Source organism: Quercus lobata, chromosome 10 (genome assembly GCF_001633185.2).
Source record: "Quercus lobata isolate SW786 chromosome 10, ValleyOak3.0 Primary Assembly, whole genome shotgun sequence".
Classification (NCBI taxonomy): Eukaryota; Viridiplantae; Streptophyta; class Magnoliopsida; order Fagales; family Fagaceae; genus Quercus; species Quercus lobata.
Window position 1 is genome coordinate 5932051 of NC_044913.1, and position 22868 is coordinate 5954918.

A 22868-nucleotide genomic window follows, 5' to 3' on the forward strand; every position below is an offset into this window, starting at 1 on the left:
AGCTGTTTGGTAGACGGGTTTGAGTATTGTTAGGGACGAAACTAGGATCAAAATTTAGGGGGGGTCAAAACCTCAATAAAAAAATTCTTTAAAATACAAATTAGCATATATTTAATGTTAAGAAAATATCAACAAAAAAGAGGAGAAACAAAATAACCGTTTATTAATACATTTTAAATTAATAATTTAAAAATAGAATTCAACATTCTTTTAAGTAATAAAAATCATCTATAGTTGATTTTGTACTAAACTTTGCAACAACCTCCCTTTCAATCCTTATTTTCTTTAGATTAATGATACATGAATTTATAAAATAAAATTTGTAATACTAATGATTGTACACTACACATTAGCACCAATTTATTAACACAACTATTCAATTCTATAATACCCCACATAAAATTAAACTAATTTACTAATAAACAACCAACTAGTAAGTAGTAAGTGAAAAAAAAAATTAAAATATTTTAAGTTAAAAATTAATAGCCAAACACACCTGCCATCCCAACCCACACACTGATTAATGGCCACCCACGCACCCCACTCGCACTCACTACAAGTACATTAACTTGGTTTGTAATTTGTATTCATCTATCTTTCTTTTTTCTTTTTTTTTTTAATAGCAAAACTAGTCATATGTTTTTCACGAAAATTCAAATAGCCAATCTTAACACTCTTAAAAAAAATAGCATAGATCTAAGAAGAAAGAGTAAGAAACAGCCAACCCAGTAACATAGATGTTGTAGTATAGTTGTTTGCCAGTTGGGTTTTATCATTTTCATGGGCCAAAAATAATTATTTTGGGCTCAATTGTTAAACTACTCATTAAATGTGTATACTATTACTATTTAAAAAAAAAAAATTTGGGGGGGGGGGGGCAATGGCCCCCCTTTGCCGCTTACTAGTTCCGTCTCTAAGTAATGTTGTTTGTAGTTTTTTGAAATACGTGTGGGGGAAAAAATGTGTGAAAGTGTGTATGTTGTTTAAAAACTGAAATGAGGTTATTTAACAACTTTACCAAACGTGCTATATATAGGGTATGCTTTTATAACACTAATGAATATATTAGTTTTAGTTTCTATTACACTAATGCATTGTTGTTCCGGAATCCCACATAATGGCTAATCAAGAGTTTTTTTTGTTCAATAATATTGTTGGATTCTCCTAATAAGGGATATGAAATTTGAATCCCTTTTATCATACTAATAAGGTTCAGGAGAAGAGCGGTATAAATATCTATTTGAAACTATAACATATCAATTAGATGATATCATTTTACTAAATTATCAGTTTTATTTCGTTTGAACGTGTCAATTACTTAAATTAAATAACAATGATTCAATATTACTGCTACCTTTCTCTTTAAATTGCAAAAGTGGCTGTTTCTTTTGAAAAAAAAAAAAAAAAAAAAAAAAAAAGCTAAAGTGGCGGTCTAGTGGTTATTGGGATTATTTCCAAGTGGTTTGAGGGGTGGAGGTTTCAAATTTTAATTCCGCAATAGAACGCACTTGGGAAAAACCCCACATCTTAGCTCAATGGCCACTAGTGCCTTGTGGGGTTGTAATAACAGTTATGATTTACTAGTTACCTTGCTTGCAAACCCGAACCTAATAGGTTATAGGTCTGATGTTACTATGATAACGCCTAAATAAAAAAACCACTCTGGTCGCTTCTTCCTACTTATTTTTTTTCTTTTCAAAAAATGGATACCTTACTCTTTTAAGAAGTTAATTGATTTCTATAAAATGAAGTGATTCAATTTTGTAGTTGGATCAAAGAGTTTGAAGGAATTACTACTTGACTTGTATGATTATGATGGTTAATTTTGATGAGAAGTAAAGACACGGGTGACATTAAAGTATTAAGCCATTTTCAAAAGTTTAGAAATGAAATTGAATTTTCAGAATTAAAATAATAGTTTGGCCTAACAATGAAAGTGGGAATTCACTCATGTTTACTAGCTCGGCGTTGCTGATCTTGATTAACTTTGATTTTCGTTCCTTATATGTTTTTAAAATTACAATTTTGTCCCCGGAAAAATCTAAAGTTATCAATTTCATACTTACTCATGAACTAGCATTTTTGGTACTACCACTGTTCACAAAAATGCTAAAACTACTTCCAATTTTATTATAAGAGGGTTACAAACTAATGTGACAGTGACAGTGACAATGAATGTGATAATCACGTAACGAATCAATTTCTGAATTACTTTAAAATAAAAAAAATTAAAAGTTGATACGTCATTTTATAAGACTCATATAGTAAAATTTGTAATAGCCATACTCACCTCAGCTTTATGAAATAGAAACTGAATTTTGAATCAAATTTGAGGGATAAAAATTGAAATGAATATTATGGATTTAATATATATAATACATTGAGGGAAAAAAAATTGTGTTAAAGCCAAACCAAATGGTTGTGAAAATGAGACAGAATGCACATGGTCTGGCGATAAATATAAACTAGTCATTATTTTGGTGTGTTAGAGAGGAGTATTGTTAGTATAAGGGTCCTGCTATCTTTAATTTGAAGTGTGTAATAGATAAAATAAAATACATTCTATAACTTGTGCAATTGGACTGTTTGATTGGTGCAGGTTGGAGCTGGAACTTCAAAGAAGAATCGCCAAACATCTGGTATCTTGTATTGTTACTTCATTCTGTTGATGAAGTTTTCTCATTTTCTTTGAAAGTAGAGCTTGTTCTTTGTTTTACATTCGTGTTTCTTGATGCAGCTAATGGGAAGGCAATAAAGCTGAGTTGTGAACTTCTCCGAATCTTCATTACAGGTTCATCAATCTAAAATGAAAGCTTAGCGCTTGGTTTCTTAAGATTTTATAGTTGAGTTTGCATTTTGATGTTATGACATTTCTGACAAAACCATTTGCCTTGATTTCCAGAGGCCGTGCAGCGTGCTGCTACAATTGCTGAAGCAGAGGGTGCTAGTAAAATCGAAGCGTCTCATTTGGAGAGGATTCTTCCGCAGTTGCTTTTAAGTCACTGTTCAAATTGTTAGGCATGATGTTTAACTCCTTCAGGAAATTGAATGAGGGGTAAGTTGACTTGGTCCATATTTCTTTCGAGTCTGCTAGGCTGAAAATGTATTTATTTTCCACAAGTGAATCCTTAGGTGGCGAAAAGGAAAACACTGACCCTTATGAGTTTGTTGAGGATACATACCTGACCCCAAAGTCTTGGGGCTAAGGTTTGCTTCTTGTTGTTGAATCTTCATGTGTTTTTTTTTGGTTAGTTCAGTGAACCTTCAGGTCAGTTTCTACCATCTGCTCTCCTGATAAAAGTAATGTTCTTTTTGTTTTGTTCACACAATGTTGGTGGACTAGTCATCCTCTTTGAGTTAAAGTGTTGACTTATGTTTTGTTTTATCTGGTCTTCTCCGGTAATGTATGCTTACATCCATGTAAGTTATTAAAAAACTGTCACAAGGAGTAAAAGTTAGGCCTTCCTTTACTAATTTCAGTTCAAAAAATAATTTGTGTGCCGCGTGTGCAACGATGCGTGTACAAACAATCAGCCTTTGAGATAATGACGGAATAATGAACCAGACTTTCCTGAAAGAAAAGGGGAAAAGACTGAAAAGCAGAAAGTAATGTGAAACTTGATTGGTTGCATTAGAAAGGACTTCAGTCTTTTCCAATGAAGGAAAAACTAAAGGCAGAGCAGAGCACTTACATGGAACTTTCATTTTATTGAAATCTATAAAATTCTTCTGGAATGAATATTAGTGCCTTCCCTGAATGCCTAGTGAAAAAGACATTTCCTTTTACTGTCTCCGAGTGATTTTAGGATTGGGAAAACATTCAACACAACTGTCCTAGGGCATTTGCTTAATTTTGGACTACAATATGCTAATTGATTTTTTTTTTTTTTTTTTTTTTTTTTTTTTTTTTTTTTTTTTTTTTTTTTTTTTTTTTTTTTTTTTCCGGAGTGAAACAAGAATCTGGAATAGTGTATTTTAGAGTTTGCACAAACACACTTCTAATCTAATTTTTCTGGAGTAAGAGGCTTCTAGTTGGAAGTTAGAATAGAATGCCCCTTAGATAATCTGTCTAATTGATATAATTTCTGCTGAAGACCTGTATAAGGATTTATCTTGACCCCTGTAGTTCTCTCTACGTCTCCATTAAAACAGGAGTTTCATTTTGCTTAAGTCTGGCTTAAACCTGATTGTGCGCACGGAATTTTTCTCATAACCAACATTTATCATAGTTGCACTTTATAGTCTGGCTTGAAATTTGAACATGAAGTGCTCATTATTTAAACTGTTAATAAGAAATAAATATTAAACATTGCACTTCATTCTATATATAAACTTAAATATCTTCCTTTACTTTATGAGCCATTATATTTATAACTTAAAGCAGCATATGCTATTTATGCTACATTTTTGACATACTATCATTTTGGTTTACATTGTGTAAATCAACATGCTGAAAAAAGGTACAATCATTTAACACAGAAAGATGCATTGGAAATATAATTAATCTAATTAAACATAACACTTGTCACATGGCATCATTATTCTCGGTCATCCTCAGGCCTACCCTTGCATACTTATTGCTTGATCTGAGAAAGCATACACCTAACGTCCTTACTATTAGGCCTTTGCTTCGGGTCATCTAGTGTACAAAAGCAAGCAATCTTCAAAACTAAGAGCATTTGCTCCTCAAATCCATTTCCCATGAGCCTTGAATCAATTGCTTGTCTAGGATTATCTGATGTCATCACATTCCTCAACCATTTCACCAAGCTCATCTCCTGTGTCTCCTGGAAAAACTGATCAGATGGGAGCTTTCCCATCACCAAAACCCCTAGCAACACCCCAAAACTGTAGATATCACACTTGTCTGTGAACTTCAGAGTTTGGTGGTATTCTGGTGATATATAACCCACAGTTCCTGCCACATTGGAAGTTGTGATGTGCGTATTAGCATCAGGCATTGCTTTGGCAAGCCCAAAATCGGCAATTCGAGCTTCCATGTCATCATCCAAAAGTACGTTTGCAGGCTTGAGATCTCGATGAATTATACGTGGGCTGTGGTGGAAGTGAAGATATTCAAGCCCTGCTGCCACTCCTAGTGCAATCTTGTGACGAGCAAACCAGTCCAACTCTCTAGTCCCGTTTGAAACATCATTCAAAATGTCTTGTAAACTACCATTCTTCATGAACTCATACACGAGGTAATGACAATCAGGCCGACTCACATGGGCTAATAGAGGAAGAAGATTGCGGTGCCTAATTTGACCCACAGTATTAATCTCAGATCTAATTTGGCGCATTTTCTTGTTCAGAAGCTTACTATCTTCCTCAGTCAATTCTGCTGCATCCTTTGGAGGCTGAACTATCTTCTTTATGGCAATCAATTTCCCATTGCTATTTGGAAGTTCAGCCTTGTAAACTTCTCCACACCCACCTCTTCCTATGAGTTCCAATGAAGATAGGCCATCTTCTTTCTCCAAGAAAGCTAGGTCCTCTGCCTTTTTGATCAAAGGACTAAAGATTGCTGGACCTGCGTCTTTCACTCTACCCCTTACAACAGCCAACAGCAACTTAAATATCAAAGAAAAGATGAACCCTGATATACTTCCGGCTAATGCTCCAGCCAGGAATCCAAGTATCCAACCAGCTAGCTTCCTTTTGTTGTTTTTGTGATGGGGATGTGATTCTGACGGAGAAGGAGCTGGAGCAGTTGAAGTGGAATGATTGCTGCTTTTAGTTATATTTGTAGAATGATTGCCGCTTTTAGTTGGACTCTCAGCCAACATGTATCGTTTGGGAACATCAGATTCTGAGTATTCACCCCGGTTTATCATTGGCATTGAACCTTCAAGGAATTCATTTCCTGAGATGTTAAAAAACCGTAGATTCCGAAAAGAACGAATAGAAGCAGGAATTTTCCCAGTAAAGAGATTGTCTGCGAGAGACAGATTTTCCAAGTTGGGAAAATATTTCAAGAAACTCAAGTCCCCAGAGAATTTATTGGAAGCAAGATCAAGAACTCGAAGGCGAATAAGTGAGGATAATTCAGATGGAATATCCCCAGAAAACTTATTGTTTTGGAGGCTGAGAATTTCAAGTTTCCGGCAGTCAACTATCTGGGATGGTACTTGGTCAACTAGCTGGTTTTCAGACAAAGAGAGCTCTCTGAGCTCAGAAAGTCGTCCGATTGATGGGGACAGAAAGCCGGCGAGCTTTTGGGACTTAAAGACGAGTCTGGTCACTCTGAGCTCATAGGTGTGGTTGTCTGAGAGTCTCCTCTCACAAATGACACCAGGGGTGTTGCATGGTTTGGTAGAGTGGTAATGTTGACAGTTAAGACCCAAGTCTTTTTGGATTATGGAGAGGGCTTTGAGATCAGAACGGTTCAGAATCAATCTTGCTTGAATGATGAGGAAGAAGGAGAAGAAAGTGAAGAGGGAGAGGTGGGTTTTGCTTGGAGAGGCTGCCATTTCCGGCAGAGCTCTATGTTTTGTGTTACAGGGGGAATTGAATTGGGCAGCTTAGGAAGAGTTTCTGGCTGTTTCTCGCTTGTAGTTTTTTTTTTAACTTTTATAAGCGCATGCCGTGTGGAAAACATTGGATGTGGAGCCCATGCAGATGGACTTTGGTTTCCATTTTTAAGTGCTGACTAATTCAGCAAAAAAAAAAAAAAAAAAGTGCTGACTAGGATTTGATTGTTTTTATTTTTATTTTATTTTAGATAAGACTAGGATTTGATTATTGGTTTGGTTGGAATCATACTTTTTTGTTCTTTTTGGTTGGTTTAAAATTTAATTTACTTCGATAGAAAGTATAATAATTCTTTTAATTGGTGAAATTTATTGATAAGAGTCAAATTTTGATATTTTTGTTAACATCATATTGTGTTAATAAATTTATTTGTTACAAAATTTTCCTTTATGTTATTTGGAAATAAATAACTCTGAGTGAGTGGGCTCTGCTCGGGCTCCTCTTATATAAGAGGGCCGAAACAATTAAACAATAAAATATAAATTAATCATTTAGTAATTGCTTTATTCAATATTGCAATAATGTTTCTTTATAAATGCAAAATTCGATTTTATTGAAAAAAAGAAGAAGATATTCTTCGTTTGTTTTGAAATGGAGAGAGTCTAATTTATAGTAAAGATTTAGTAGTTTACAAATTTTAGAGTAAATATAATAACATGTCATTTAAAAATTATTATTGTCATCTTTTTTTTTTACGTAATAAAATTTTGAACAACGTGATATTATTTATCTCTTTGAATTCATGAAAGTTAAATTTCAATAAGCTTTCTTCATATTGATAGAAATGGATAAGATCTTGATCCATTTTTACTATCTAGTAAGTGATAGGGGATTAGAAGATAATCATACTGTCCAAGGAACTCAAGTATGCTACCTCAAATGAGATCAATTAAACTTCATAGTTATACCATATAAGATTAAGTTTTTTTTTTTTTTTTTTTTTTTCAATTAAAATAACCAATATTGTCAGTTTCAAAGCAAATGACTGATTTTTAAATTATGTAGTATTAGAAATTTCTCAATTTTGACATAAATTTTAATAAAGTGATGTCAACACACTTTTTTATATTTACAAAAAATGAATTTTAATTAGGAGATGGTCCATTTCTATTAATCACCAAAAAAAAAAAAAACAAAAAAAAAAACAAAAAAAAGTGCCCTGTACTCATTGTCTCATTGTTTTAATCAATCATGGTATTTTTTTTTTTTTTTTAACTCGCATTAAGAGAAGAATACGTAAATTGAAAATACTTCTCAGAAGTCTCAACTCTCAAGTAAGCTTTTCAATTTACTCATATGAAGAGTAGAATATGTAAAATGAAAATACATATACTTCTCTAGTTAAATTCTAAGAGGAGAAAAATACGTAAATTGAAGCCATGTGTTTTATTTTCAATTTACATATACTTGGCTTCGTACAAGTAAGATTTCTCAAAAAAGTTTTTATATATTTGTGTGTGTGTATATATATATATATATATATATATAGTAGTATTTCATTTAAGCTTTCTTTGTTTACTATTTTTCTGAGGGGTCTAAGAACATATCCAGCAAATTAGGCAAATTTTTGTACTGTTTGGAGAATGAACAGTGACTTTTATCTTTTAGCTATTCACTTTTTCAAATACACTTTCTAACGGATTCTCTATTTCATTCTTTGTCTTATTTAAATATTATTTCTTCATTCATTATTTATTCTTTTTTTAATAACTACACATCTTCCAACATTTTTTTATTCAATACCTTATTATTATAATAGGAAAAAAAAACATTTGAAGAATGAACGGTAACTCATCAGACTTGTTGAGCTACTGTTCATGAGCCAAAAAAATTTTCAAGTATAGAGAGTCCATTGGAGAATAAATAATAGTCTATTTTGTGGGTTTACTCTTTAAAGTAGAGAGTATTTTGTATTTAGCTCTCCTGTTGGAGATGCTCTAAGACCATCCAGCATTCCCAATATTTTAAATCAATGACTCTCTCATCGAAGAATAAAGAATGAAAATTTTCTTTTTGTTATTTGGGTGGATTAACAAAATGAAATGAAGCTTCTGAGAAGTCTCTAGTCAGCACTCGGGGGTTTACCGCAAGTCAAGTCAACAAAAACTAAGACAGGTCTTTAGGCCATTGTGGGCCGTTGGATCATATAATAATTTACGTCTTGATAGCGACATAAAGTGAGAGACTTCCACCAGCCAATCATTAGGTTGCTAATTTTCTACAATTTCGGACGACTTATATATGGGGCATGTTTTTTTAACACTAATGAATATATTAGTTTCATTTTAATACACTAATGCATGTCAGTTCCGAATCCACAATATGTGGCATGAATCAAGAGTTTTTTTTTCAATAATAATGTTTGATTCTCTAAATAAGGAGAATATGATTTTGAATCCCTTTTATCATACTAATAAGTAAGAGAAGAGCAGTATAAATATTTGAGAAATGATATGTTCATAATATTTTTACAACAAATTCTAAGTGGCAGGTTGTTACTGATTGTTATTATTGGGGCAAAAAAGTAATCTTAGTGTTAGTTTAAAATTTGAACCAATAACAACTAACCACCTGTGATTTGTTGTAAAAATATTGTGGATGCATCATCTTTCTAAATATTTATTTGAAACTATAACATATCAATTAGGATGAATATCAATTCTTATAAATAATCGGTTTGATTTCGTCTTGAGCGTGTCAATTACTCCAAATTAAATAATAATGATTCAATATTACTGATAGTTTTTTCTTTTGATTATCAAAAGTGGTGGTCTAGTGGTTATTGGGATTATTTCCAAGTGGTTTGAAGGGTGGAGGTTTCAAATTCGAATTCCACAATAAGAAGTGCTTGGAAAAAATCCCACATCCCAGCTCAATGGCCACTAGTGCCTTGTGGGGCTGAGATAATAGTTATGGTTCACTAGTTCCCTTGCTTAGGCCCGAACTTAATAGGTATGATATTACTATGATAATACCTAGATAAGAAAACCACTATGGTTGCCTCCTCTTACCCATTTTTTTCTCAGCAAAAAATAGATACCTTACTTTTTTAAGAAGTTAATTGATTTCTAAAAAATGAAATGATTCAATTTAGTAGTTAGATCAAAGGGTTTGAAGGAGTTACTACTCGATTTGTATGATTATGGTAGTTAATTTTGATGATAAGTAAAGACACGGGTGACTCTATTAAAGTATTAAGCCATTTTCAAAAGTTTAGATATGAGACTGAATTTTCAGAATTAAAATAATATTTTGGCCTGATAATGAAAGTGGAAATTCACTCATGTTTACTAGCTCGGCGTTGCTGATCTTGAAAATGAAAATGATATCTACGATTATTAGGGGGAGAAATCGGATTTGGAATAAGTCTTTTTTTAGTAAGTAGAGAATGTTTCTATAGTCTCTATCAGGTTTAATAAATAAATAAATAATTAGGTTTGATTTTTCCACCAAAATAATTAATATAGATGCGACATGTATGTTTGGAACAATTGACAATTACATTGATGCCATCTTATATTTAAATTTGTAATTGATATTTTTGTTGTGATTCTAAATTTAGTTTTCCAATATAGATGAAGAAAAAGAATTTATGTAAGATGAAATATCAATTCATGTAAATTGATATTTCACCAAAAATAAATTTAGTTGTCTAATATTAAAAGTTCAAAGGAAAAACAAAATAGATAAAGAATTTATTTATAGCGAAATTTCTTGGTGGAAAATTATTTAGGATTTTGTTTTACTAATAAGAGGATATTCAGACTTTTTGGGAATCTTTTTACTAGATTTTGATTTTTCCGACCCAAACCTTACGCTAACCGCGTTGCGTTTGTATTTCGTACAGTCTTTAGCATGATTTGGATTGTTGGAAAGTGTTTTCCTCTTTGTGGGGCCAACTTGCAATTGCTATGTTGATTCTTGAATCAAATAATAAATAACCAAACATTGATTGATGTTCTCAACTCTCAAGTGGGAAATGGATAAGAATCATCCTCACAAACTCCAGCCAAGTACTTGGTGTTATTTATTTTTTATATATATATAAAAAAAAACTCTCCAGCTGAGTAATTTGGACCCCAAAAAGAAAAAGAAAGATACAAAAAAGCTCTAAGTTTGTAGAAAAGTGAGTTTACACGTTTTTACTGCATAGAGTGTTGATTCATTCAGCCGTAACCAAAGGTGTGTCTAGATCAACGTGTTAAATAATTTCAAGGTTGCCTTGCCCGCTTTGTAACGTCAAAGTGACTTTTTTATGGTTTTGTTCACACTTGGGACAAAAGCTTTCAATTGTAGACATTTGATAGTTTTAACTTAGGGGATTTGCTACGTAGTTTCTAGGGGCTTATGAAATTTATGAGATTTTGAGTTCGAAATTTCTTGCTCTCATCTTGAGACCATCCAGTGTGTGAGATGGGAGACTGCATACATTCAAGGGAATAATCAGATATTTGAGAAAGTTTGGATATTCTCGTTTGTAAATAAAATTTAAAAAAAAAAAAAAATTGATTGTTTTAATATTTTTGATAGTACCCTTTGCAATTTTCTGTTTGAAATTTATTGAAGTACTAGTTTGTGATTCTTTGTGAAGTCCTTAAGCATAGAAGAAGTGAAACAATCTTGATTTTGTTTGTTTTTGGAGAAATATGAGTAATTCTAAACAATTTTTGCTGATAATAATTTGTGTTCTTTCCCGGAAAATCTTATAATGCTGTCTATTCTGCTTGGTTCATGGCCAGCAAAAAATGAAATAATAAAAGAAGCTTTTTGGTTGATGTTAGTCTGGACCAATAGCAATAAGGGTAAAAAGAAAAAGGCTCTTAGCCTCTCTTTGATAAAGTGCAAAAAAGAAGAAAAGATAACAAAAGGAAGTAATGTTTTCAAAAACTGTATCCTCATTAAAGATCTCACTGGCTTGTGTAATTGTTCAAACACATTATTCTATTTGTATTAAGACAAATTCCATGATATGTATTAAGAATGCTCTACCATTATAATCCATCACCAGTGTCAAAACATTTCATTGGACAACATATTTAAAGATGATATAGTCTTTTGCAGGATGGCTTTAGTTTCATTATTTATTTTTAAGTCACCAGAGCCATCATAGTCTTAGAGATCTAACAATTTAAGTGATTGCCCCAATATAACCACAAGATAAAGCAAGATATAATAATATCTAGTGGAGAATTTCTGAGTATTCCGAAGCTATTAGATAAGTAATGATGGCAAGGGAATGAAGGAGTAATTCATTCTTAACCTCAAATCAAAAAACTAAAAATCAGGAAGAAGAAGAGTTATGAATTCCATGCAAAGAAAAAAAGAAAGGGACTTTCTTCCAATTTTTTAGGTCATTTTGTTTATGATGTGCATGATGGAACTTATGAAGGATGAGTAAAAAAAAAAAATTCAATAAGAGCTTTGCTTATAGTTATAGCCATTATGTAATGCTAAATATGGTGTGCATGGAATGGACAAGACAAGTTACCAAGATGAAGGGAAAAGAACTAAGAAACATAAAACAATCATAGATTTTGTTCCTTGCTTTAATGAGAGCTTTTGTTTGCTGTCATTGGCATACTTTAATGGGAATTTTGTAAGCCTTACAATTATATTTAAACTGTAGGATTTTTCTTACCTGCTTGATTACAGAATTGAATTATTAGAATACTGCTAAAAATGACAGTAATTATTGGTATTAAACATTATGTAATAATAACTGATTTTGTTTTTCTTCTTTTGCCTATTAAGACAAACAGACAGTCCATAGGTTGCTTTTTTCTTATGATAGGTAGGTTTGAATAGCAGATATGGAATCAGGCACAGGGTTGAAATGTCAAATACAGTTATTATTATATTGACATTGACTTTGAAAGTCTAGTCTCTGAAAAATTGATGAGTAAGGAAAGGGGAAATAGGAAAAAAAATGAAGGGAAGGGAGGTGGAACGAGAGTTCATGTTGACAAGTGGTGCCATCAAAATGGCTTGTGAATAAGTAATTGTAATCCTTCCCATGTCAACTTTGTGATAGTGTTCTTTGTACATTACTTTGAATTCAATGTCTTCCTAGGAAGAACTCTATTCTATGTTGAACCCTTAAGTTATGCAGTTGTTTTTTAACCTGGTTTTTTTTAAATCATTGGCCTGCAGAATCTATCTGTGGTAGCTCTCCTCCTATCTGGAATTGTGTGATGTTGAACATTGGAATGATTTCCTGTGAAGTACAGTCATCACTCATCACTTGCCTAGTAAATAATGGACTAGCTAACTACTTTCAAAACCTTTGCAATAGTGGGGTATTGTTTTTAGGTTTAAACTTAGATACAATTGTTTTTAGATATTGTATCTTAGGCTCTCTAAATGAACTTAACTACATGATTGTATTTACCAATGCAGTAAAAAAAATGTTATCTTTTTCAAGGAAATGAGGTTCAACCATATGTTTCATTGATCAATGTAATCATGTGGTTGAATTTAACTAGGGAACTTAAGGTACAATATCTAAGAAGCTGTATTTAAATTTTGACAATTTTTTAAAATTTAAAGAGTCAAACTAAATATTGAATTGTGGAATTTTAATGCCCTTATTACAATAAACATATATGGCCTCTAAGAGATGACAGGGAAAACAACCACAAACTCACACTCTTCCCATCTCAACCATAGAAAATGATTCTTCTAAGTAGCTTCTTATCTCACTTTGATATGCTCAGTTTCCTTTATAGTCTTAACCTGATAACTTATACCTGAGCTACCATTTTGATATTTTGTTGGACTTGATTTATGTGATAAACAGAGGGAAGGAGGTTAGGATGATTTTACTTGTTTAACAGTTTCCAAGTGAAAAAGCCATGTTTGTTGATATATTGGTTTTTTAAAATTAACTAGCTAATGTCCGTGTGATGCACGAGCATGATATAAATTTATTTTAAAATATTATATAAGAAATTATCTTTATGACCATGCAACATAAGCTCTTCCTTTATTGATTATTTCCTTACATGGTTAAGATAAACAAAAAGCTACTATGAAATGTTGCAACATATTTTCAAAAGTTAAAATAAATCCAATCAGTGCTCTTATGTCTATCAAATATTGATATGCATGTCGAAAAAAAAAGTCATATAGTTGACAGGGCTTCAAAATTGCAAATCCTAATCATTTTGTTGAGTTTACAAAAACCGTAAGTGTTAATGTAACTTTGACAAAACACCCAAAAGAAAAACACATATGGGTAATTTTAAGAATTTATTTTAATCAAACCCCTGTCAAAGAAAATATTTCTTTTTAATCACTATCATGTTTTATGAATACATCAAGGGTGACTATATTTAGCCCAAGTAAAGATTCAATACACTTTTAGGCATGTCACAACCATATATATATAGATACTCTAACCAAGCTAATTGCTGAATTAGTACAATCATGAACAATTATTAAATTAGTACCTATAAGCTCAGTTGTATGCTCATCGAAGGCACTGGCATTTGTTGGGAAGATGTCTCCCAAATTCTTGCATAGTAGTTGTAGTAGCAACATCACCATTAGTTTAGCAAAAAGAAAAAACATCACCATTAAGCCCAACAACCAAGTGAGAAAAAAACATTTATAAGTGAAGGGGTTGATCACCGTAAACATTTACCATTTGAACTACTTTCCCGAGTACGGTTAAGGTTTAGTACCTTTCGCCTATTAAGTCTTGTCCTATTACAACTATCAATATCATGGATCATTGCTATGTCATTAGGCTTTTTACTCCTATGACTTCCACCTCCAAATTTCTTTGACAACTCTATGTTTGTGTAATACATCTATGCAATCTTTTTCTTGTACATGATCATACGCCTTCTTTGGAAAAGGTATTTGAAAAATACTTCCTTTGTTTTGTTTTGTCTTGTTTTGTTTTTTTTTTTTTTTTTTTTTTTCGTGGATTAACAACTGTTTTTTTTTTTTAATAAATTTTTTCTTATTGAATTATAAACTAAATACTTCAAATGAATATAATATTTTGGGATTCAACAAACAAATCAATTTTTTTTTCTATTGTTAACAATTATGATTTTTTGATTTTCTTTCTTATTGAATTACAATAATTTATAAAGATAGCTAAACTAAATACTTTAAACGAACATAATATTATGGGATTGAACAACAAATCAATATTTTTTCTGTGGGTTAACAATTAGTTTTTTATTATTATTATTGAAGTATAAATAGTTTTTAGAGAGCTAAACTAAATACTTCAAACGAACATAATATTTTGGGATTCAACAATAAATAAACTATTTAAGAGGAACATGAAATTTTGAAAATGATCATACATTTTTGAAATGAAATGTAAATATTGGGAGAGAAATTATAGAAGCATAACTTTTTGATTCCTAAGGAGACGGGGATATATAAAAGAATAGATTTTACAACATGCAAAGCCTTTCACCTACATGTGGGGAGGGTCAAGCCTAGGTCATAATTTGTAAGGTAATAAATAAGATTGGGCTTTCCATAAGGTTTAGTCTATTTTTAAAAAGTAGTCCATTGTTTAGAGTAATTGTCAATAATAGCCCATATTTTATATAATAGCAAAAAATAAGTTTTTGTGGTCTATTGGGTAATAGTTAAAATAACTTAATGAAAGAGGTTAAAAAAGCTAAATGCAAAATTAAAGCGTCACATGACAAGACCTCGTGCATTCTCGCATGAGATCTCTCCTTTTATATACATATTGATTGATTGATTTAAACCTTTTGCTTTTAATAGTGTGTTTGGAGCTAGCATTTAAGATCATATCTTCTATGTTTCATTTAATATGCTAACAAACATATTATAACTATGTATATACGGGTTGCCAATGACCTTTAGGTCGAATGGTATTTCTTGGTGTTTTTAATGTGAGATCTTTACATGAAATGAGTTCTTTGTCTCAGTTTCAAATTATGAACTTAAAATTTTAGTTACTAGATTTTTTTTAGGGCAATTTTGTTGCCTTGACAAAAGCATGGTCGATCCCCAAATACAATTTGTGGTGAGATTTACATATTTATTACTATAAACTCATTATAAGTTTAAAGCTTTTGGCAGGGCACGGAAAATTGATCCTCTTCTAACAGAGAGAGAAAGAGAGATATTTTATTAGACAATATGGCCTGCAAGGCATCAGTACATTTATACCAAATTCTCACAGCACACTTTATTAATTAGCCACAGACTCAACTACCCAAAATGGTTCCTAGAGTCTTGACATTTCACACAAACATCATTATTAGAACAGAAATACTACAGTTCATGTAGAGGGATCACACCACCAATCATTCAATTAACCAAGATAACAAAATGGGCTTTCACAATAAACATGCTTATTAGTAACATGCTCAACCATGTCATCTAGTCAGTACAGCAACGGTACATGTAGTACTTCTCCATAGGACGGCCACATTCTGCACATACCACCCTCTCTGGAATGCCCCCATCAATCCCAGGAAGGATAAGGCGGTTGCAATGATGTGGGGTGTGAAGTTTTTGTAGGTAATCTTTGAGTGCTGGTACAAAACCATTAAGCTCAGCATCCTCTCTCCACTCATTGAACTCTAGCAGGCTTCTTAGAGCCAAGTCTCCTTTGGCCCTAGCCATTTCATCTGATCCTCTAAATAATATTGCCCATCCTTGATCACTACCATCAAAGCTAAGCATAGTCATGACCTCCTGCATTATGTAATCATTTTCTACAGTCTTTTGCAATTTTGAGTACAACATACTTTCCAGTCGTGACCAAAATAATGAAACTGATGAGATGTCAGGCCAGTAGTGACTAAGCTGCTCTGCATTGATAGTAGCAATATTTTTCTTCAGCCTCTCCTTGGCATTGTTCTTTCCTACATAAACCAATTCTAAGTTGATCCCAGCAGCCTCAGCTACAGCTTTTGCTGTAGTTGTGAATTTCCGGATCCAGTTAATGTCCTCACCTCCATACAAGCATACAACACTCCCTTTTGCTATCTGGTAAAGAAAGAAGCTACATATTAGTACTATAATTAGTGAGTTAATAAGAAAAAAAGTGCATATATATATGCACGCACGAGTACAAACCTTTAATAAAAAAATTCCATCACCACATGTATTGTTAGTGTAAATAAGTAGATAAGTAGATACACACATACAAGTATGCAAAAGCATGAGTAGAAGGTTGTGAACATGGACATACCCAATCTGGTATTTCTACATCAATGCCATAAACAAGTAGATCAAGCTTCCAATTTTCCAACTTCCATAAAGCATCTTCTTTCTCACTAGTAAAAGGGAAGGCATGATTTCCCCATATCCGAACCATGTGAAGTGCATTCCGGGAAGCCACCTTTCCTTGTGGATCCAATACCACTAGAATTGACTTCTTTGCAAAATGCCACACTTCCTTGATATACTTAATGACTGCTGTTTCAATGATCCAAGGATCGTACACAGTATACCATGGCATCATTGACTGCAAATGCTTGAATATATGTTGATGCTCTTCATTCAAAGGGGTCAACCTGTCCACAATTGGGAGCCACACCAATTCATATTGGATCTCTGGCCTTTTCGGCTCCTTGTACATAGAATCAAGAAAGAGAACTTCTTCATGGGAGATATCAAGATCCGATATGAGCAGTAAAACATGCTTCTTCCTTAGAACTTCAAGGTTTGCCTGTTTTTGCCAACAGAGAACTCAACTGTTTTATATTTAGAAGCTAAAAATTGAGCTTAGTTAATGAAAAGGTGATTTGAGAACAAACCCTTGTCTTGGTTGAACCAATCACCAGTGGTTGCAGCTCATCCTTGGGGTTTAACAATGCCTTGAGAATCTTCATATTATCAAGGTGTGATGTTTCAAATAGGTGGACGAGATTTTGATAGTATTCTAGATGTCTCTTCTCATCTGCATCCCATGGTAGATGTTAAGAAATAAAAAAATAAACAAACTGGTAAAATTGATAAATTATAGTATGGGAGGTAAACACGACAAAGATCATTGTTTCCTCGTGTTAGTCCTAGATACACCACTGGTTTCTCAAAAAGATAAAAGAGTATTCTTCAAGAATTTGAACTGATTAGCTTGTCTATGTAATATGATTTTGATTACATGAATGTTAACGACCCACCTATCTGTTGATAGCAGAGAGCGAGTTGCTTCTTGAGGTGCTCGTGTATATTGTTGACCTTATGAGCCAAGCTTGATAGTTCCCATGCTTCAGTGGTTGATGCAGTATGCCTAAAAGCATAGAAAGGGTGTCATATATGATATATCTACATATGGCATTCATATAAAATTGATTGAGCTTTCTTGATCATGAAGACTTACTCATGTCTCAAACCTATAAGGCTTGCAATCTGTGAGGAACAAGCCACTATGCATCTAATGATCCAATAGGAAGCAGCAGGGATATGAGCTATGGCAGTTGACATTGCTGGTGTGTCATGTGAAATGTACTGAGGTGGTAGCTCCTTGAACTCAACAATGCACCTAGTTAAATCCATCATGGCCTTGATGAGTTTCTCAAGTGCATCATACTGGGGTTTCAAAGAGTTTGAATGCTCTATGATGTCGGGCAGTTGCTTAAGGAATGCCACGGACTTGGCAAGTGGATTTGTTGTGGAAAGTTTAGCTACGAGCCAGAATTCCCCATAATTCACAGCAAAAGCTGCTAGTGAGAGAACCACTTTTGCATCCCAACTATAACTCGTAAGGGTGTTGAATAACACCATAGTTGTTGCATGTGCATCTCCACCACCAGAGCATTTACATGATATCTGGTAACAAATATGTAAAAATCATTCACCTGATTTCATTTCTTCCAATAATTTAGTAAGAGGGGAATAAAAACTTCACTTGAATAAGCCAAGTTAAACAGCAACAGAGCGTCATTAGAACCATAAATTACACCCCCTAGCGCACAAGAGATTAGCCTTAACCTAGAAAGCACGAACGCAATTGGGAGGGTGTTGCACCCGAGTCCGACGCGGTTGCCCGCGCGTCGGTGCCACGTCTGAGTTTTTTTTTTTTTTTTTTTTTTTTTTTTTTTTTTTTTTTTTTTTTTTTTCTTAGATTCGCACCGACTTGGCTTGATTCGTGTCGAATCGGCTTCGATTCGAGCCGAATCGGCTTCGATTCGCGCCGAATCGGCTTCGATTCCCATCGAATCGGCTTCGATTTGCGCCGAACTAGGCTGATTCGGCTAGAATTGGGCCGTATCAGCCATATCGAGTCGTATCGGCTGGCGATCGATATGGCCAATACGACCGAAATAGGCCGAAATCGGCCTTGAACCTAGCCGGAAAATCCAAAATTCTCACCTTAGAGGCATACTAATGTGTTTCTTGCCTTCTTCTTTCTTTGTTTTGTGAATCAAAGCATAGTAATGTGTTTTTTAAAAATATTTTAATAGTAAAAATATATAGAAAATATAAATAAAAATATTTTTAATAATTTTTTAATCGTCGAGTCCCGCTGCACATGCACCCTACTTTTTCAAAAATTGCTGAGTCCCGTACCTACACTCGAGTCCTGAAACGCACCCGTGCTACATAGGCCTTAACTGAGCTGTGGTTTTGTACTTTGAACGAGTGATTAGCCTATCACATTATGCTGGAAAGGCTTAATCTTCTCAAGTTCAGCATGGAATTAGGCAATTAGCTGATTACTTTAATAGGCAACTCAAAATGATCATTTGGTTAATAGAGGGATTTTCAAAAAAAAAAAAAAAGAAAGAAAGAAAGAAAGAAAGAATAACTATAAAAATAATTTTTTTGAAAAAGAAAAAATCTCAATTTGCAGCATGAGCATCCACAGTCCACACACACACATAAAATGCATTAATTATTTAAGAGGGTATTAATGTATTATGTTCATTCAAAAGTTAAATTGCACTAGACATGAAAGGCAAGTGCTTAGTGTATACATGTTTCTGTCTGTTATCAATGGCAAAGAAGTGTGCTATGTAAGCACCTCAGAGGACTACTCTCTTTTTGGAGAGAAGTACCTTTTCCCATAAAAACAGAGGAAGAGAAAGTATTTGTTTTGCTTCTGTAGAAGAGTTTATTAGACTATTAGTATGAAAAGCATTTTTTATTAGCAACAGAATGGCACAGGAGTGGAATATGATAAAAGTTGAGAATATCTTGACTCAGGTCTCAAAATAAACCTCGCATGAAATTTTATGTATGATGTAAGCCAATGCTTCAAGAATGTCGTCAAAACCAGCCAGACTAGCACTGTCCTCCACATGATCGACGTGTTCTTGAGTACCCTGCATGGTATAACATCATATCAGTTACTAAGAATAACAATAATAAAAATCATTGAATGTTATTTTGTTTGCATTTTTTTTAACTAGGCAATAAGGCCAAGTGCAAGTGCACTAACATAGCAAAAAGAGAAAATGGAAAGAGTAATACATGGAAACCACCATCAATGATAGGATTGGCACGACGCAAGATATCCTCAATGATATGGAGAAAAGGGTTGACATCAAGTTCACGACCATCAGGAGCATGTGTTGCCTGAATTTGCTTCATCATTGTACTATCATCAGATGCTGAGAACATCCTGTGATCACTCTTAATCATTCGCTGCATCTTTGGGAGCAGGCTGTGTACTGGCCAAGCTTATTTGGGATATCAATTAGCAAGAGAAGGATATACGCAATCTTGGTTTGTGTGCATGGTTTTTCGATTACGCAATCTTGGCCTTATATAATGAGAAGAAGATGGAATAAAGCCTTGTTGTACCTTGCTTGCAAGGGGGTGTAAACAAAGCTAAAGCCATGAATATGATAAGATTATATTACTACAGTGGCCCCTTACTTTGTTATCAGCATAAAGCTGGCTCGGTTTCCAGGATTTCCAGTCAAAAGGCACCTGTCACTTAGATGATTAAGCTATATATGGTGCATACCTCAGTCATTTGTGCTAAATACAGCTTTGAATAAATATTTACTATTGCTTTCATTAGCCATATCCTACCACTTACTAAATAAATATAACATACCATACAAGTTAAAAGTTAATTAGAATTTAGAAGTAGTTTAGCTAAAAAAATTACTTTATCTTTCACTGACAATGATTGTTACAGTTTCTGTTGGGTTAAAGTTTATTGTTTGTTTGTTAATGGATCAAATGCAATGTCGCCAACTCATTGTACCAGCAATTATATATGCAGAAAGGATGTTGCTTAGAGTATCTTTCTATTTTCTTATTTGGAAAGGAAAAGGAAAAAGTGAAAAGGAAAAATATAGAAGGGAACCAATAAAGTATGCTACTAGGATTGTTACATTTGTCAATTAATTTTTCAGTATAACGTCTAAGCTACTGCAATATTCTTTGTTTCCCATATGTTACATGCAGAATGATTGCAAAGCTCTCTCATATTTTCTTTCCTACCTTTTTTTTTTTTTTTTTTTTTTAAACTTTTTTAAATGCTTATCAAACATGGATTTTAATATAACAAATACCACAATACAGCATGGCAGTGACTAAAAAATTGTTTAGCGGACAAAATTTGAACATATAGTTTCTGCAGAGACAGGAAGGATCACTCTTTAGATTTCAACTTTGAAGCTTTAAGAGAGGAAAGGGTGTTTGCACAGTACCTCAAGAATCATCTTACTCCTTTAGAAAGGTAAATTCTACCAACAAATCCAAAAGGCAAAAAAGGAAATGATTTATTGTGTTATTTAGCAGGAGAATTCTTATTTCCACCTATACCAACTGACATGGTTGGCACATGTGCCTTTGCCAAGTGTTAAAATGTGAAAGGCATGTCACAAAGTTGCTAATGATCCTATGGACAAGTCACAACTTTGGTTTACACAGTTACGGTATTAACCATCTCTTCACTAAACAAAAAGGTATTAACAATCTCATCTACTCATATTCATGCAGGTTTTCACGCACATTCTGCTGTTATAACAAGTAATAACCACAAAGAGAAATAAAATCAAGTAATTAGTGATTGTAATTTTTAAAGCATTTAAAAAAAATTAGGCATTCACTTCATAATTTGCAAAAATATACTATTTTCATTAAATTAAATCAAATTTTGTTTTTTGAGAAAAATTTCTAGAATTTTTTGTCTTTTATCTTGATTTTCTTATGAATATAAACCTTAAAAAAATATTCTTTGTCAATTTCAAAATGTTAAATTAGTATTACACTCAATTTCAAATCTAGGGGGTGGATCCTACAATTGTGAATTTGTGGGTGGGGGGAGTGAGAGATTGATTGTGATTCTTTTTCTAATTGAGAGACTACTTGAGAAGCCACTGAATAGCATATATGGAGAATTCATTGTTGGATCAATTCCAAATCATTTGAGATATGTTTCAATTTTTATTGAGCATAAGATCTATTTTACTATTGTTATTTTTATTATTTTGTTGTTTTTGTTGTTAATAATAATATTTTTTATAATTTTAATTATAATATTTATTACTATGATTATTATTAATTCCAAATGTAGGTTTTCAAAAATTAGAGCTGCGCATAATTTCATATGTCACAATCCTCTTTTAAAAAGAAAAATTGAAGTTGAGTCATAAGAGGGAAAAAAGAAGAAGAAGAACATAAAATTTGTAGAAAATGCAATAATGATCTTGATGAGGCTTGTTGGTTTTTTGAAAGTTAGAGTTGCATGTAATTTAATATATTATAGTTCATTATCCAGGTAAGGATAACTTATCTACATAAAACATGACTGATAAATGATAATCCACTCGTTTCATCTTTTACACGTTGTACTGTTTGTTACAGGTAGTTGGAACATTAATAGGATCTTCAACAAGAACTTTAACTGCATGGTTGGCTCTCTCGCGAATCAAAAATATGTGTGAAGATGCTAATTTATGGACTTGCCCCAGTGACAAAGGGGCATTCAACAGATCGTTGATTTGGGGCATTGATCCCGGCCAGGTATTTTCTTAAAAGAAAGAATTGAACTTGAAAGTTTAGTTGTAAGATAAAGATAAAAATAAATGAAATAACACTAGTAAAAAATACAATATTGACTGGTAGGATATATAATATTTTCTTTTAGAAGACCTGGAAATATAATAATTTAGGACAAAATTGGCCTTTGTCCATTTCTATCAAACAATCCAGCATTTTGCCCCCTGTCCCAAACAAATTAGAGAAATGCCCCTCTTTTGAAACTCGATTTTCTCAAAATCGAGTTATGCTTTATAGTGGCATTTTAAGGAGCCTATAATGACGTTTCAATAGCCTATAGTGGCGTTTTGGAACTCTGAACTTGAGTTATAGGTAAAAAAAACTTGTATATAATTCGAGTTCATGGAGCCCGAGTTCCAAAGCGC

General features: G+C 33.0%; 2 protein-coding genes across 2 annotated transcripts; both read right to left on the reverse strand.

Annotated features, from left to right (window-relative positions):
* Positions 1 to 4299: 4299 nt before the first annotated feature.
* Positions 4300 to 6575, reverse strand: LOC115965313 (leucine-rich repeat receptor-like serine/threonine/tyrosine-protein kinase SOBIR1). The gene has a single exon (XM_031084504.1). The coding sequence runs from the start codon at positions 6468 to 6470 to the stop codon at positions 4575 to 4577; it is 1896 nt and encodes a 631-aa protein (XP_030940364.1). The 5' UTR covers positions 6471 to 6575; the 3' UTR covers positions 4300 to 4574.
* A 9140-nt stretch (positions 6576 to 15715) lies between these two features.
* On the reverse strand, positions 15716 to 20196 carry LOC115965632 (protein SIEVE ELEMENT OCCLUSION B-like). Its single transcript, XM_031084897.1, has 7 exons — positions 19957 to 20196; positions 19704 to 19808; positions 17864 to 18312; positions 17664 to 17773; positions 17298 to 17440; positions 16730 to 17209; positions 15716 to 16524 (listed from the first exon to the last, which is right to left on the reverse strand). The coding sequence occupies exons 1-7, from the start codon at positions 20134 to 20136 to the stop codon at positions 15913 to 15915; spliced, it is 2079 nt and encodes a 692-aa protein (XP_030940757.1). The 5' UTR covers positions 20137 to 20196; the 3' UTR covers positions 15716 to 15912.
* Positions 20197 to 22868: the final 2672 nt, after the last annotated feature.

Excerpts from the sequence above, each read along its gene's own strand:
- LOC115965313 (XM_031084504.1), bottom strand. The coding sequence starts at position 6,470 with ATGGCAGCCTCTCCAAGCAAAACCCACCTCTCCCTCTTCACTTTCTTC.
- LOC115965632 (XM_031084897.1), bottom strand. The coding sequence starts at position 20,136 with ATGCAGCGAATGATTAAGAGTGATCACAGGATGTTCTCAGCATCTGAT. Across the intron at positions 17,210-17,297 it reads TTGGTTCAACCAAGACAAGG|GCAAACCTTGAAGTTCTAAG; the intron begins GTTTGTTCTCAA and ends TGGCAAAAACAG. Across the intron at positions 16,525-16,729 it reads ATGTAGAAATACCAGATTGG|ATAGCAAAAGGGAGTGTTGT; the intron begins GTATGTCCATGT and ends TTTCTTTACCAG.